Source organism: Phyllobates terribilis, unplaced genomic scaffold, assembly GCF_046119375.1.
Source record: "Phyllobates terribilis strain yellow unplaced genomic scaffold, ASM4611937v1 Scaffold_9__5_contigs__length_417890890, whole genome shotgun sequence".
Classification (NCBI taxonomy): Eukaryota; Metazoa; Chordata; class Amphibia; order Anura; family Dendrobatidae; genus Phyllobates; species Phyllobates terribilis.
Window position 1 is genome coordinate 219,837,392 of NW_027362769.1, and position 18,305 is coordinate 219,855,696.

Sequence of the window (18,305 nt, forward strand, 5' to 3'; positions counted from 1 at the left end):
TATATATATTAGTACAGACCAAAAGTTTGGACACACCTTCTCATTGTAATATTTTCAGTTGTTTCACACTTTTTTGTTAAGTATATAATTCCACATGTGTTAATTCATAGTTTTGATGCCTTCAGTGTGAATGTACAATTTTCATAGTCATGAAAATATAGAAAAATCTTTAAATGAGAAGGTGTGTCCAAACTTTTGGTCTGTACTATATACATATATAGATATAGATATATATATATATAGATATATATAGATGGATAGAACTATCTATCTATCCATCTAAATATAGAGAGAGAGATAGATATGCATACATATATACACGCACATACATACATATATATATGTATGTGCGTGTATATATGTATAACAACACACATTATCCCTTTAAGGCAACAACCAGGGATAATCTGGAGACAAGACACAATAGAAGACTAAAAAACATATTTTATTATTAAATTCTTTAAAAATATTTTTTACACACATTAAAAATTTAAGCAGGAAAATGTTTTTTCAGCTATACAGGAACATGTAAGTGGGTCCCAAACCGAGGGCTGAATATGAGGGCTAGTTAAGCTAAAAGCATATATTTATAAGATATTATCCTACTGCTCAAGTTCAATGGACTGGTTTCAAAAACAGAAAGAAAAACATAAAGTGCTAGTGCTCCGTATCTACCCGTAGAAACCTACACTGCTAGTGCCTCATATAGAGACTATAGGAACCGTATATACCTGTTACCCAATCTATATGGAAGAAATTGCCTACTAGGATGCCCCCTGGAAGAAGCGTGGCGAAACGGTGTCGTCGGGGTGCAGCATCAGGAACTGTGGGTTATATCCTCTTTCTTCCCTTGGCTATAGGTAATGTGCCCTTCCTTTTTACGCCTCATTGTGGTCTCGGTGACTTGCCGCTTTGGACCCATATTATTGTGGACCTTTACTAATAGGACCTTGGCAATGAAGTATTATAAATGGAGTGGGTAGATTATACTAGTAGGCAATTTCTTCCTTATAGATTGGGTAACAGGTATATACGGTTCCTATAGTCTCTATATGAGGCACTAGCAGTGTAGGTTTCTACGGGTAAATATGGAGCACTAGCACTTTGTTTTTCTTTCTGTTTTTGAAACCAGTCCATTGAACTTGAGCCGTAGGATAATATCTTATAATATATGCTTTTAGCTTAACTAGCCCTCATATTCAGCCCTCGGTTTGGGACCCACTTACATGTTCCTGTATAGCTGAAAAAACATTTTCCTGCTTAAATTTTTAATGTGTGTAAAAAATATTTTTAAAGAATTTAATAATAAAATATACTTTTTAGTCTTCTATTGTGTCTTGTCTCCAGTTTATCCCTTTAAGGCAACAACCAGGGATAATGTGTGTTGTTATATGAATTGCTTGGAGTGACTACATTTAATTTTGTGACAGGTGTTGGTTGTGTATATATGTATGTATAGCTCTCTCTCTCTATCTATCTATCTATCTATCTATTATAATGTGTGTTAATGTACTGTATATGTATATTTTATACTGTCATGGCCAGAAGTGTTGGCACCCTTGAAATCATTCCAGAAAATTAAGTATTTCTCCCTGAATATTTTAGCAATTACACATGTTTTGTTATACATATGCTTATTTGCTGTGTCTGTATTGGAACAACACAAAAAAAACAGAGGGAAAAAAGGCAAATTGGACATCATTTCACACAACCCAAAAAATGGGCCAGAAAAAAATTGTTGGCTCCTTTCCAAAATTGTGGATAAACAACTTTGTTTCAAGCATGTGATGCTCGATTAAACTCACCTGTGGAAAGTAACAGGTGTGGGCAATATGAAAATCACACCTGAAACCAAATAAAAAGTGGAGAAGTTGACTCAATCTTTTCATTGTGTGTCTGTGTGTGCGCCATACTAAGCATGGAGAACAAAAAGAGGAGAAGAAAACTGTCTGAGGACTTGAGAACCACAAATGTTGAAAAATATCAACAATCTCAAGGTTACAAGTCCATCTCCAGAGATCTTGATGTTCCTTTGTCCACCGAGCACAACATAATCAAGAAGCCTACAACCCATGGCACTGTAGCTAATCTCCCTGGATGTGGACGTCAGAAAAAAACTGATGAAAGGTTGCAACCCAGGATGGTCTGGATGATGGATAAGCAGCCCCAATCAAGTTCCAAAGAAATCCAAGGTTTTCTGCAGGTTCAGGGTGCATCAGTGTCAGCGCAAACTATCCATTCGATGTTTGAATTAAATGAAACCAGCAAGTGACAAGAAGTCCAACAGCATTGGATTTTTAGCAACTTGCTTATTGTAGTAACTTTGAGGTTGCAATGTGACCCCATTCACTTGTATTGTAGCAACGACAACTAGCGGCAGGTGTAGCGACCAAAGTCGCCAGATATCTGTTTATTCCCAGCCTAAAGGTGATGCAGCGCCTTCATATTCAGGATATGTAGGGTTCCCAGAGTGATATACTATTGATTTATGAGATGGGGAAACTAGATTGAAAATACGACTACCACGTGGATGCCACTTTAATTTCTTCTTCTTTCTCTTCTTTTCAGAATAATGTTTAGGGGTTATAAACATCCATTAAAATCAGATGATGTTTGGTCTCTGAGAAAATCAGACACTGCTGAAGAAATTTTATTACAATTTTCAAAAGAGATCCAAAGACAATGGCATAAGCGTAAACCGTAAGTTAAATTCAATCATCGTGGTAATACTGGCGTACCACAGAAAAGTACGAGAAGTATACCACTATGTTTCTTTTGTATTGTGTGTGCTGTATAATGCCCTACTAATTTTTTTCCCCCATATATCAGAAAAAATAACGATGAACATATGGGGGTTGTCCACTACTGGGCAACCGCTTCTTAATCGCTTGACGGCCCATGTTAAAGCAAAAACTCTTAAAACCTACGTCCTGGAGTGGCGCCATTTTCAGTGAAGTCAGAGTTGCATTTCCCTAAAGGATTGTGTGATGGTGTGTCAGGTGTGACAGACAGTCTCTCTGGATCCGGCTACAGAAGGTCACTGCGCTTGGCATTGCAGATACCTTTTTCATCCTCTCGTCTCTGTAATATAGTTATATCCTTCCTTCAGGACCCAGAGGCGACCTCCACCTTTTGCTGCTGATTGACACACCCTTGCTTGGTAGTTAGAAAATCTGTTTCTCCAGAGAGTCGCCGGTGATAGTTCTATGTTCCTCTGTCCAGGCTTGGAGTACTAGTAGTCGACTAGGTTCTTCTTTGGTTCCCTTGGAAGACAGTTGGCGTTACCTCTCTCTGTGAATCTCCTTTGTTTGTTTACCTTGTTGTCTTTAGTTTGTAGTGGGGCCTGACTAGTGCGCACCCCGTCCCTTCCCTATGGCTTAGCTCTAGGGACATTCAGGGTTTAGGTTCCTGCTCAGTGATAAGTGCGAACCTATATAGGGATGATGGGGTAGACAGGATGATATTAGATCTGCCTAGGGCTCTCCACTCCCCCTTACCCTTTTTCCCGTCATTGTACACTTATTCCTTTCCTCACCTTGCGTGACAGATTGTGTCTTTTTCTATCATTGCAGGTTGGAGGTTCACACAAAGTTCTCTAATGCTAAGGAGAAGAATGATATTCAGGTTTATCAAGAAGATCAGAATGAGACTGAAATTCTCCTGAAAAATCCCAGTATGCAGATGAATAACCAGTCACTACTAAAGATCATCGCTCAATGTTTTGGCCACCACTACCTATTTAGTGCACTGTTAATGGTTCTGTACACTGCATTTCTCTTCATCAGCCCCCAACTTATGAGGTACGGGATTAACAAGAGCAAAGAAAAGTTCAGGGCTCTTGTGATTTACGACATACTGCACCTTTCTGTGGCTTTGACCTCTTGTGCATCTGTCATGATTTACAGAAATCAATTTTTTTTATTACTTGGGTGTATTGTTTTTATTAGGTCAGAGTTTCAAGGTTAGAACCCATCTGATCATGGGTACGCAGAATAGCTTTCCTTTACATGTACTCAGTTACATAATCCATAGAATATTTGTATCGATAATAAGAAAACTACACAAATACATTTATAGAACAAACACCTTTAATAAAAAAGTAATTATATAAATGCTGATTACATCCATATCTGAACTTAATCAGGTATATTCTTGGATCTGCTGCTCTCAGCCTGATTTAAAGGGCATGTGCACACGACATCTGTGTACCCGCAGTGTTTTACAGGAATCCTACCAAAAAATGTGAATAGACACTGGAATATTCAATAAAAAGCATATTTTTATTAATACATAAAGATAAAAATATATTTAGCAAGGGGGATAATAAGACATACAGAGGGGATCAAATCCAAAAATCACAGGGAAACGTATAGGATAAGCAAATGGTAGTTTCCCTGAGTAAAGTTTAAGATTTTGAATATAAATATAGCAGCAGGGTCAATACATAAATATATATTCTATTAGAACGTACGTTTCGCCGAGTGGCTTCCTCAAGGAGTGTTTTACAGGAGTAAGATGCAACAGGACACGCCGGCATCTCTTGTCCTGAATCATTTTTTTTTTAAGGGGTCTCTTTTTCTTCAGTATTTTTTTAAGTTTTATTCTAAAGTAGTAAGTGAATGAAGAATAGTCAGGTCACTTCTTTTAACTGATTTGCGTCTTTCGAAGACTGAAACAGTTAAAAGAAGCTCAAAAGCCTGAGCGCTTTTTTAGGTGGGTATCGGAGCAGACCTGCCTGAAGGACGTCGTGTGCACATACCCTAAGGCAGGTCCACACACATGATGGACGGTTTTGCTGCTAGTTTATGACCTATACATCAAAGATGGAAATCCACAGCTTATCCACAACATATTTATCATGTAGATTTGAGAATCCGCAGTGTTCTCATATTCCTGCAGATTATTTTACTGCTATGTATAGAACGGGTTTTAGAAACAAAATGCTACTGTAAATTGTCATGGATCAGCCGCACAGTCCACATTTAGAAGAGGTGGAATTTCCATAGATTTATGGTGCAGGTTGTAGGATTTCTTTCTTGTACTTTTAGTGGTGTAAATTCTGATGAGTTTGTCACCACTTTCCGCCTTGCCAACTCTTGGCTATGCTTCACCTGCTTTACATAGAGTTGGTAGACCTGGCTAGTACTGTTGTAAAGATGGAATAAGTCGCAAAATATTTGCACAAAAAGTTTGCAACATTTCAAACCGTGTTACATCAGAATTCTGGTGAAAAACGTTTGCGAAATCGGAGTCATAAAATATTTTTTTATGCCATGTATGAATGTGCTTTTACAGTATATTTAATTGCACTTACTGGTACTGGTGCAACATCCACACTTAAAATATGCAGCAAGGCTGCCCAGGGGCATACATAGAATTCATGGGGACCCATAGCAAAAGATCCTAGCTGGGCCCCCTCCCCCCAAAAAAATATATATATTCAACAGGGCCACAGAGGAGCATATATCACAACTTTGTAGCCCTTACAAAGTAATTTTCCTCTTATTGAAGCCCCTTAGTGTTACCACGCATTGTTACCCCTTTCATGGACCCCATAAAGTATGATGCCAACAAACTTGTCCTCCGAACACAGTATGATACCCCCACAGTGGATTCCTCCACAGTACTCTACACACACATGCAGAATGATGACCCTACATTACCCCCCCCACAAAATATGGTGACCCCCCAACACAGCCCTCCAGACAATATGATCCCCTCTCCATACAGTATAATGGCCCTCCATACAGTATAATGGCTCCTACATCCCTCCACACAGTATGATGGCCCTTACATAACTTTCCACAAAGTATGATTGACCCCACACAACCCTCCACACTGCCTAATGGCCCCCACATAGTATAATGGCCCCCACATAGTCCACCAACCAGTATAATGGCCCCCACAAATCCTTCCACACAGTATGATGGGACCCATACAAACCTCCACACTGTATAGTTGTCCGCATACAGTAAAATGCCTCCCACTAGCCCTCCAAACAGTATAATGTCCCCCCATAGCACTGCAAACAGTATGATGCCCCCCACATAGCCTTGCAAACAGTATAATTGCCTTCACATAGCCATTCAAACAGTATAATGGCCCTTCACATAGCCCTCCATACAATATAATGGCCCTTCATATAGCCCACCAAATATTATAATGGCTCTTCATATAGCCCACCAAATAGTATAATGGCCCTCACATAGCTTTCCAAATACCACACTGAGACATCAGAACGCAGGCGCACAGGGAGAATGGAGGAGGTATTCCAACATTGCTTTCAACTGTATCCGCATCCAGGATGCCAATACAGTTGAAAATGTTATGCGGATGCCAGCGCCAGCTACAATTATTATTGTAATTGTGTTTCATTAAAAATGTTGTCCCATTTGTTTTCCATAGTCTGTTGTTGGCTGGAGACTGAGTTAACTGAGAATCTGTCAGTGAGCATATTCTTACAGTCTGATGGGAGAGTTTTTAACTCTTTCAACTGTCTTTTTCAGAGCACTTCTCTGCTGATGTATGACCACAGACCACATCCAAGTTAGTACTGTGTAGCAAAACAAAGCCTAGAAAAGCCAAACGTGCTACATTTTTAATGAAATTCAATTGCAAAAATGTTTTTTTTTTTTAGCACCAAATACATGCATTTAATTTAGAAAAAAATATGACCAAAAGAGGTGGACAACCCCTTTAAATGATTAATAAAGATAAGAACTTAAAATGATTTCTCACTAAGTATTATTCCTGTTCATTCGTTTTCATCAGGCTGCTCCTGGACCGTTTGCAGAATTCTTCAGCACCAACCTGGCAGAGCTTTCTGATTGCGGTATTCCTGCTCATTTGTCCTTGTTTCCAGTCCCTCTTCCTACACCAACACGACTACCAGTGCTATGTTATAGGAATGAGACTCAGGTCAGCAATAGTGGGAAGTGTCTATAAGAAGGTACAGTATTTTTTTGTAACCCAGATGGTACATTTTAGTTTGCTAATTTGCAGTACATTTTTGTAGAGGAATTTCGCATGCAAACAAGGGGGTTTTGGTGTACCCTTGGCATGGCCAAGGGCACAGTGTGCCATTGTGCTTCCTCAATTTGCATACTGAGCACTGTTATATCTTGATTGACAGCGTTAAAGTGAGCAATGTCTAACTCAGCGGCTATGCACCTCCACAGTGACACTGCAGGAGCCCAGCCATGCTCAATGTCGGTGTGCTTTCTCGTCACTGTCTGCAGTATAGTACTGAGCATCGGCTGCAGACAGGAGCAAGTGATGAGAGTGTACACAGACACTGCAAAAGCCCAGCCACGTGCCACTTCCGCAGTGTTAATGTACGCTCTCGTCGCAGGCTGCTGTCTGTGGTGCAGTACTCAGTGGTGGCCACAAGAAGGAGCTAATGTAGAAAGTGCACACTGACATTGCAAGAACCTAGCCATGTGTCACTCACACAGTATTCAGGGTATGTGCCCACGATGCAGAAATGAAGCAGAAAATTTCTGCAGCGTTTCTGCATGTTCTTGGCAGTCAAAAATGCTTGCGGATTTTGCACGCGTTTTTGACGCATTTTTACATGCAGATTTGACTTGCGTTTTTCAAATGCATTGGGACCTCAAATCCGTATGCAGAAACGCACAAATAATGGACACGCTGCGGATTTTTCCGCAAGGAAAATCCGCTGCAGAAAATTCCGCAGCATGGGCACAGAACATGCAGATTTTCATTGGGGATCATGGGGCACGGATTACCAAGCGTTTTGCAAGCGTTTACGCTGAGGAAATTCCGCATCAAAAACGCTTGAAAAACGCATAGTGGGCACACAGCCTTATTGTGCACTCTCCTCACTAACTCCTGTCTGCGGCCACCACACTGTTCTATACTGTAGATCGGAACTAGCCATGAGCGTGCACACTGACACTGCAGGAGCCCATTCATGTACTACTCGCACAGTGTCAATCTGCACTCTCATCATGTCACGGGTGTGTCAGAGGTGACAGAAGTCGCCCTGCAGTTGGTTGCAGGAGATCTCTACGTTTGGCATTACAGACATCTTAGAGGCTGGCTGTCTCTAGGACCTAGCGGCTACCTCCCTCTAGGACCTAGCGGCTGCCTCCCTCTGGCTAATTAGCTCCCTGGCCTGGGTGTATATATACCTGGTGTGTCTGAGAGGGAGGTGCTGGCGATATTCATTACTACTTGTGAGGTTTAGCAAGAGCAGTACTTTGTCCTCTCTGGAGCTTGAGGTCGAGTTCTCATTTGTCTGGAGTCGTCTAAAGCTAAGCAATTCCCCCTGTTTGTCTACTCTTGTTGTCTATAGAGTTTAGTGAAGATCGACTAGTGCTCATCTCCTCCCATCCCTAGCCTTAGTCATACGCTAGGGAAAGACAGGGCGAGGCACGCGTGCGGTGATTTTTGAAGAGGCAATATAGGGACGGTAGTTGAGACAGGGTGACGCCAGATCAGACTAGGAGGTCTCCACTTCCCCCCTTTCCCTAGAGTCTGGGTTCCCTTTCCCTCTTCCCTCTGTGTTGCACTAAGTCTTTCCCACACCTGGCGTGACACATCCCTGGCTCTTGTCTGCGACTGCCACAAGGTTCTATACTGCAGACAGGAGCCAATGATGAGAATGCACACTTACACTAAGCCATGAGATCTACCTCCGGCCTATAGATCTTAATGGCTCATCTACATATTAAGAAAAACGCAGATTTCTCTAGAATAAGACATCGGATCGCAGGTATCATGTTATTCAATTTTCTATGAACTACATGCTCATATAGACGGCTTAAGAGGGGTGATCCTACTGACAGATTCCCTTTAATTCACCATTCTGGAGAGAGAGACTCCCTTTAATAAACATGCAGCCAGCTATTAACAGGACATTTTGGACCAGGCAATCTATTGTCAAAATACTTTAGGCATAGATCTTAATGGCATATTAAATCGACATACTATATGTGTCATTTGTGGGTATTCCCATCCAATGTAAATAATGCCCAGCTAATAAATGTGCCTAATTTTGCTGAAAAACATGATTTACATAAATTTTGGCCTAGATGCACTTGATGATAACATAATTTACATCACTAGAATATTAAAGAATCTTTATACTGCCACTTTTTAGACCGATGGGTATAATGGAATTTTACTGGATATTTGGATAATTGTAATAAAAAATGTGTTAAAAAAAGTGATGTCTAGATAGAAACGTGAACAGCGAATATGTTTGATATTTCTTTATCTGTTTCTCTTTTTCATTAAGATGATATATATTTCTTCCTGATACAACATTACAGGCATTAGTCATTTCCAATGCAGGACGTAAGAATTCCTCGGCTGGGGAAATTGTAAATCTGATCTCCACCGATGTCCAGAAGCTCATGGACTTGGCCACATGTTTAAACTATATTTGGTCGGCACCAATTACAATTATTTTTGCTATGTATTTTCTGTGGCAGGTGAGTTAGTATATGCCCATCTTATTGTCGATGTGATTATGTCTTTAATTATATTTCTGTTTTGTTATTCCTTTATTGGCTGAAGATTGAGGAGACTAGGTAGGTGATAAATGTCACCGCTAGCGAGGAGCTCAAGTGCTCGTTACTAGAGTTTGCCTAGTGTGCTCGGGTGTATACCGAGTATCGCGGGTGCTTGAGTGACATATTCGAGTCCCCGCGGCCGCATGTTTCACGGCTGTTAGACAGCAGTTCCCCTGCACATCAACTGCAGGGAAAAACAGTGAAGGAACCTCTTCATTTTTGGTTTGGTAAGAGTTCCAGAGGTCGGACCCTCCCCACAATCATAAAGTAAATCCTCGCACCATTCACTTTAAATAACTTGGGAAAACCTTCGGCACTAGAAAAATGATGATTTCATGGGATAACGTGAATCCAAATGTACTTTATTTACAAACTCAAGCCAACCTGTGATAAACAGATAGCAAAATCCAATCCGTTTCGCCTATATAGCCTTTTTCAAGGATATCTGTATATATAAACAGGAACAAAGTATATCGTACATGAAAAATTCTGATAGTAATGACCGCAAAATACGTATCCAGAACTTGCTATAATTATCAAACATCTTATCAAAGTGAAAAGACCATAAACATAGTCCCATCTACAACCTGAATTTATAGACCGAGAGGCAAGGAAATGGTGAAATATAGAAAAGCACCTTGGTAAAATAGGTCAGAAGTGAATGTTGTATAGTGACTAAATCATACCTGCACCAGCGTGATCGGACCTCAGATGTGACTTACCACACCATGAGTAATGTATGAATGCCAACAGATATTTCACAGGTATTACCTTGTCTTCATCTTTTTTTTGTCATTTGTTTGACTTCTGTTTTCTTTTCTTCTGAATCTTTCTTCAAATAACCCCCTCTCTTCCCCCTTTTTTTTCCTTTTTCTTCTCTCCCCCCTTTTTTAACTTTTTTTTTTCACTTCGTGTTCCTCACTTTTGACATTAGGGTTATGCCGTTTAGTTCATTTGAGAATACCATTATCATATATGTGCCGTATTTCATTATATGTAACTGTATGTGAATGCTCCTTTTTGTCTTTTAGACCATCATATTTCTCTCAATATATATTGCATATGATCTTAATGAATAGGATATCTACATGACTCTGGAAATCTACACGACTATGTTTATGGTCTTTTCACTTTGATCAGATGTTTGATAAGTATGACTAGTTCTGGATATGTATTTTGTTGTTATTACAATTAGAATCTTTACTGTATGATATACTATGTTCCCGTATATATGCATATACAGATACCCTTGAAAAAGGCTATACAGGCGAAACGTTGGATTGGATTTTGTTATCTGTTTATCACAGGTTGGCTTGAGTTTGTAAATAAAGTACATTTGGATTCACGTTATCCCATGAAATCATCATTTTTCTAGCGCCGAAGTTTTTCCAAGTTATTTACTAGTATTTTTTCCTTTTGAGCACATTTACATTACTTAGTTGTGCGAGCCTTTATACTTCTACTACCATTCACTTTAAGATGAAAATTTCCTGTTCTATTGGTAGCAAGTGCAAAAATATTAGGCTGGAGTGATGAGGAAAAAACAGAAGAGGAGGTTGACCTTAAAATAACTTTTTTTTTTATTAGAAGGGTCCTTTGTTAATAAGTTGATCTCTTGGGACTGTCAGCAATCAGCTGTTATGTCTTTGTGGCATTTCCCTGCAGCGCCACATCAGGGGAAATGAAGCATTACACAGTGATATTAATAGGATTTTCGTGTAATGTGTAAACAGTTCAGCGTGAGAGATGTTCTTTGTCACCATCCTCCATCTAGATGGGGATCCCCCTCTAATAGAGGGTTTATTAATCAAGAAAGTCCTTTCTTTCTGGGAACTCCTCAAATCCACTAACGTTCTCCTGACATGTCTAAATAAAATGCCAAAAAATAACAAAGCTGAAGAAATCTCTGCTGATGATGCGGATTGCTTACATTTTTACTACATTTTGTTCCTCCAGCTGTCGGAGGTCCATCTGGTTGCTCACGTGATGAGGACAGCCGGCGATCAGGGGTGTACATATTAATCACGGAGCCCCATAGCAAAAGCCCTAATTGGGCCCCTCTCCACAATCCCCCTCCTCCCAAAAAAAGTTATTTGGTGCAGATGGGACATGTATTGCAGCATGCATACAGTAATTATGCATATATTGTATTCTTACCCACTGCAACATCCCTTTCATGACCCCCATAGGGGATGATACCCTCAAAGATGCCCCCATACATAGTATGATATATCTACAGTGAATTCCCAACCATAATTTGCAGTCACAGTACTACCCACATGAGTATGATGCCCCCACAGTTACCCTCACACATGTCGCCACAGTGCCCCCAGCACAGTATTATGCCCCCACAGTGACCTCAACACAGTATAATACCTCCCACAGCATCATGCCACTTAACTGCCTCCCACACTCTAGAATGTCCCTCTACTTGCTCCTCACAATATGACGACACCCACTTCTCCCACACATGGTTTAATTTCCCCCAAACAGTATGATGGCTCCACATTCAGTATGATGGCCTCTACTGGTCCCCCACAAACAGTATGATAGCCTACATAACCCCCACACACAGTATCATGGTCCCTACACAGCATCATGACTTTCATACATATTATCAGGGTAGCCCCAGACCCCACGAGTACTACCATTAAAAAAAAATAAAACTACTAGCCCCATTTCCCCGATGGTGCAGGACTAAGGCTCCGTACAGCAGGTGCGATCTAATGACATCATTGCGCCTGTTGTGCTGAGACTCAGACACTCAGATTGAATGGTGCAGCAGGGAGCTGAAGGCTCCCTATTCCACCGTCCTGGGGATGCAGATGTCATTGAAATTGTGACAGTGGGCGAGTGCTTGATGGCGGTGCCTCTTGGCATCGGGTTCCCCATGACTAATGGGCCCCATAGAGACTGCGTGGTCTTCCGGGTCGGTATGCCCCTGCCTGTGACTTACAACCGTGTCTGTGGCAAAACTCACAAGCTTCCAGTTTGGATATTTTCCCCTTAGAATATTAATCCATGCTCAATACATGTACCAGGAGTTTAGAATAAACATGCAGATGCTATAAAAAGTATGGTCAATGGGATCTCTGTGTACACTGTAATAGAACAGCAAAGGCCTATACATCTTTCTTTAATAATGTAGATTTCAGAGCAGTTTTTCTTTAAGTACACTATAGTATCGCAGCGAAAAATTGTCAGGAATGTAGGTTGTAGAACAGGTTACCCTTTGTTCTTAATGATCCAGTATTGGTAATGCATGTTTTTACCATGGCTGCTGATGTGACTGAATAGAGGAGACTCGGCCCAGAGTTCATAAAAATATTAATAAGTAAAATGTGACATCAAAAGTGACAGTAAACTACAGTCTGTTAATTAACATGAAGAAGTTATCGAAGAATCTCTTAAAGACCAGTACATGTGGAACTATAGAAATGTCTTAGGGTATGTTTACACTAGGTGTTTTTTTCTGCAGCAAAACCTGATCTCTTGGCAGGAAAGAAGCTGAGGCAAGAACACAGGTTTTGCTTTGCTTTTGGTGCATTTTTTAGGATCCCAAAGTTCAACTTTGCTTCCACCACAGAAGCATGAACACAGGTCACCAATGCAAGACATATGTGAAACCATATTAACCAGAATTTCAAATGTAACAGTGGGGGAGGTGAATTGTTCAGGAATGGTTTACCTAAGACACTGGAAGTGCATTGACTTTGTAGGACACTATTTACTTTGACACTTTGGTCTGCCCTTGAGATGCTCAGGCATTGTTCAATTTTAAACCTTTTGGCCACAGGGATTGTTCAATTTCACACTTTGGTCAGCCAATGTTTACTTTGTACGCATAACTAATTTAATTAAACTGTACTAATCCTAACTGCCATCTCAGGCGACCAAAACAAGATGGTAAACTTGGGAAAGTCACAACATAAATGAGTTTCACATACTGCTGTACATGCATTTTTTTAACTAAAAATGCAGCAAAACCTGATGGCGATTTTTACACTAGGCGTTTTTAAGCGTTTTTTCACCACCCATTACTTTCAATGGGTGAAAAACGCTGAAAAAACCCTGAAAGAAGTGCCATGCTCTACTGTGCAAAAAAACATGCAAAACACATAATACTGATCACACAAAAATCAATGTGTGTGCATGAGATTTTTTAAATCTCATAGACTTTGCTGGTATTATAAAACACAGCTGAAAATTTGCATAAAAAACACTGAAAAAAAGCCTAGCGTGAACATACCCTTACCATCAGCGCCTGTTAGTAGTGATGAGCGAGTATGTTTTGTTAACCCTTTCGCCAAGTACGCTCGGGCCGAGATCCGAGTATTTACAGCTGCTCGGTGATATGTTTGAATCGCTCCCGTGTGCATGATTTGCAACGGTTTGACAGCTTTATTACATGTGAGGAATGTCTATTTCTTACACATTCCTCACATGTAATAAAGCTGTCAAACAGTCGCAAATCATGCACACGGGAGTGATTCAAACATATCACTGAGCAGCTGTAACTACTCGATGCTCGCCCGAATATACTCAGAGAAAGGGTTAACAGAACATACTCGCTCATAACTACCTGTTAGGTTTGGAATAGAAGAATCTTATGCAATGAAATTTTGGATCCATAACCTGATTTCGACCTTGAAAGCTGAATTATTTTTTTTTAATCTGCTTGTCTAACTTTTCTGCTAGGTTATCTAAAACTGATATATATATATTTTTTAAACTTATTTTTAAAAATGCTACTGTGTCTAGATATTGCTGTTACATACCAGTTCTGGTGCCCCCTAGTGCACTGCACAGAATATACACTTTTTCAACAGCTTCAAAAATTGTGTAGAAAAAGGGTTTATGACAAGCTGTCAAAAAAGTGTCAAATTATATTTCCAGTGTCAGACTTTTTAGGGGCAAAACATATGCAAGGTGTAGAATAGAGAGGCATGGTTATCATTCCACTCTTGCCGTTTCGATAAATTTGTCACAATTTGCACAATTCCAAGCTTATCAAACAGCTCAAATTTCTCTTAAAGTGGTTGTACCAAGTTTGGAAATTATTCCCTAACCACAAGATAAGGGATAAGTTTCAATTCCTTGGGATCTGACCAATGGGACCCCCACCAATCCAGAGAATGGAGATCTGGAGAGCCTCATGTGAATGCGGCAGATGTTGAGTACAGTCACTTCCGCTCCATTCATTCTTAGCTTTGGCACTCTTATGATCTGCGGCGCTCTCATTGGCAATGAATGGCGCAGAGGGGCATATGCTCGACCTCTGCTCCATTCAGATGGGGTTCTTCAGAGTTCCGTCTCTGGGATCAGTCGGACCCCAAGCGATCAGTAATTTACCCCCTATCCTGTAGATAGGGGATAACTTCCAAACATGGAACAGCCCTTTTACTGTATCCAGGATTAGTGGACATAAATAATCCGTAGCACAGTTTATATCGGCTTAAAGCAATTTGTCACTCCTAAAGTTTTTTCCCTGTGAATAAAAGTGAAGGAAACCCAACTCCTGCCATTGTTATGTATATGTGATAGAGAACATATAGACAATCATTGGGGTGCATTTATTGATTATCACAAACAAATATTCCTAGAAATGCTTGTTTCCCGACAATTGGCCAGGCTGCAGAACGAGCAAAACGGTCGGTCATTTGTCGAGCGAAATGGCTACTAGTTTACTTAAAAATCCATGTTCTAGACAGCACATCATCCTGTGTAAACAAGGCATGTGCTGCCGAGAATGATATTGTCTATGCACAGAACAATCTTTTACTGATCATTCTGTGTGCATGTTTGGTGAGGTCAGTGTAAGAGCTGGAAGGTCCGAGAAGACACTATAGACTATCCTTCTTGGAATCAGGGACTGAGGTTTATTCGAGAACCATATACTGTATATATAACTACTTTTGTGATGTTTCCTTTCAATCATTAGCACTAATTGTTAATGTCCTCCTTGCAGACGCTCGGAGTCGCTGTAGGTGCGGGAGTTGGAGTATTTATTTTAAACCTTCCTTTTATTACAGTATTTGGAGTATTGATAAAAAAATTCCAGGTAAGTTTTTGAGACACTTTGTTTTAACTAACTGGAAGTAGCTGACTAAACCTTTTTTTTACCTTTTGATGTATGGTTGTTGCTATATTACAATATTTTGCCTTGAGAATATTCACTTAATTTATGTCTTCTTTTTTTTTTTTATTCAGGAATTATAATTGGAGCACATGAGTCTAGGGCCATTTGTAATTCACATACTTCTATTCTGCTCACTATTTCTCCTTTGTGTTTGGAAAAGCAATGCCCATAGTAAAACATGTCAGAAGGAGCTGCACAAAATTTACAGCTTGAGGCTCCCTGACATTTATATACAGCGCATGCACGCTATGTTAGGAGACGCAGAACTGGAGTTTAAGGGATCTGTCATCAGGACAGATCACTTATTAGCATATATAGATGGAGCATTTCTTAAACTAGCATAAAAGAAAGATATCGCATAAAGGGACACAAAATATTCATGACCTATAAATGAGATGGGTCATCAGTATCACATTGGTGGGGCATACCATTTTCTGCGCTGGGATGTTTCTCTGCATCGTGATATGTTTTATCTTTGAATGTTAACATTCATGTTCAGAGAGCAAAATATCGAAATATTAAAAACTGGGTCCTAACTATTTCTGTATTGTGCAAAATTTGCAACAAAATTCCTGACCGTGAACAAATAAAGTTCAGAAGATTGAAATGACAAAATGCCCCTTAAAAACTTGTTTTATTGAAAAATTGACTGCAGCAAATGTCATTATAAGTAGTTAATGTAGTTCTACACGGTAAGTAATAAATAAGACACACATTTGACCTTACACTAAATATTTACATGCATGGTGGCTATAATACACTTGTCATGTCTGTCATTGTCGATCAATATAATTTATGAAGGTCACACAAACTATCAGGATAAGAAGCAAAAGTTAAAGGTAAAAAGAGCGACAGGTCTTACAAGTGCAGCTGCTGGTAGCCTCATGTTCCTCCAACGCACCACGGGTTTCGCCCTGCTTCATCTGGGGGTGTTTTGTGAAGAGGAAAAACATCTACATATAAAGTATTCACCATCCAATGACCTACCTGCCCGTGGTCACAAAGGGCCGAAATTCAAATCCTACTTTATGAGGGTGTGTGCTCTCTATTTAAGCGGCGCATGCGGCTTCCTCATAAATCCACTCCATTCATTCTTGATGGGACCAGTGGAGATAGCCACTCCACTGTGCTTGGTTGGTCTTCGGCATTCCCATTTAAAATCAGTGGAGCGGCAGTGCGTATGCTCAACCTTTGCTTCACTCAGACTGAGCTCTTCAGAGTCCCGTTCTCGGGATCGATGGGGGACCCACTGGTCAGAGCCCCAGCGAGCAGGAAGTTATTCCATATCTCATGGATCTGAGATAACTTTGAAACCTGGTACATCTCCTTTAATGGAAGTTATAATAAAAAAGAAACAATACTATTCATTGATGCAGATTTTTTTGAGTAAAGCTTATATGCAGCTGGTAGGTAAATATATGATATTAATGTCCCAATAATATTCCAATACCTCAATAATTCTTATTTATTGCCACAGGAGGAACAGATGAAGCAGAAGGATGGCCGTATAAAGCTTATCTCTCAAATTCTGCAAGGTATAAAGGTGCTGAAGCTATATGCCTGGGAAAATGCTTTCATGAAGAAAGTTGGAAATTTTAGGCTGATGGAACTGAAAGCAGTAAAGAAAAACGCTCTGTTGCTTTCCGGAGCGCTGGCTCTGTTTGTGTCGTCCCCTTTTTGGGTAAGTATCATAAGAACATAATTAATTGGTTTATATGTATTTCCAAGGCTGTATCTTTAGGATATCTACTGCTTTGCTGTAGGTGTGCTGTAGGAGTGTAGCAGATCTGTGGGTGTGCTGCAGAAAGTGTAGCACATCTGTGGGTGTGCTGCAGAAAGTGTAGCACATCTGTGGGTGTGCTGCAGGAGTGTAGCACATCTGTGGGTGTGCTGCAGGAGTGTAGCACATCTGTGGGTGTGCCGCAGGAAGTGTAGCACATCTGTGGGTGTGCCGCAGGAAGTGTAGCACATCTGTGGGTGTGCCGCAGGAAGTGTAGCACATCTGTGGGTGTGCCGCAGGAAGTGTGGCACACCTGTGGGTGTGCCGCAGGGAGTGTGGCACACCTGTGGGTGTGCCGCAGGAAGTGTGGCACACCTGTGGGTGTGCCGCAGGGAGTGTGGCACACCCGTGGGTGTGCCGCAGGGAGTGTGGCACACCCGTGGGTGTGCCGCAGGGAGTGTGGCACACCCGTGGGTGTGCCGCAGGGAGTGTGGCACACCCGTGGGTGTGCCGCAGGGAGTGTGGCACACCCGTGGGTGTGCCGCAGGGAGTGTGGCACACCCGTGGGTGTGCCGCAGGGAGTGTGGCACACCCGTGGGTGTGCCGCAGGGAGTGTGGCACACCCGTGGGTGTGCCGCAGGGAGTGTGGCACACCCGTGGGTGTGCCGCAGGGAGTGTGGCACACCCGTGGGTGTGCCGCAGGGAGTGTGGCACACCCGTGGGTGTGCCGCAGGGAGTGTGGCACACCCGTGGGTGTGCCGCAGGGAGTGTGGCACACCCGTGGGTGTGCCGCAGGGAGTGTGGCACACCCGTGGGTGTGCCGCAGGGAGTGTGGCACACCCGTGGGTGTGCCGCAGGGAGTGTGGCACACCCGTGGGTGTGCCGCAGGGAGTGTGGCACACCCGTG

At 41.3% G+C, this 18,305-nt stretch overlaps 1 protein-coding gene across 2 annotated transcripts in view; it reads left to right on the forward strand.

Moving 5' to 3' along the window:
* The window catches only part of LOC141162038 (multidrug resistance-associated protein 1-like), a 122,548-nt gene that overhangs the window by 49,686 nt on the left and 54,557 nt on the right, over positions 1–18,305 (forward strand). For both annotated transcript variants that reach the window (XM_073647685.1, XM_073647686.1), the window contains 6 exons: positions 2,569–2,700; positions 3,573–3,800; positions 6,772–6,949; positions 9,297–9,458; positions 15,508–15,600; positions 17,156–17,359. In XM_073647685.1, the coding sequence (XP_073503786.1) occupies positions 2,569–2,700; positions 3,573–3,800; positions 6,772–6,949; positions 9,297–9,458; positions 15,508–15,600; positions 17,156–17,359 (997 nt within the window). The remainder of the gene's footprint in view (positions 1–2,568; positions 2,701–3,572; positions 3,801–6,771; positions 6,950–9,296; positions 9,459–15,507; positions 15,601–17,155; positions 17,360–18,305) is intronic.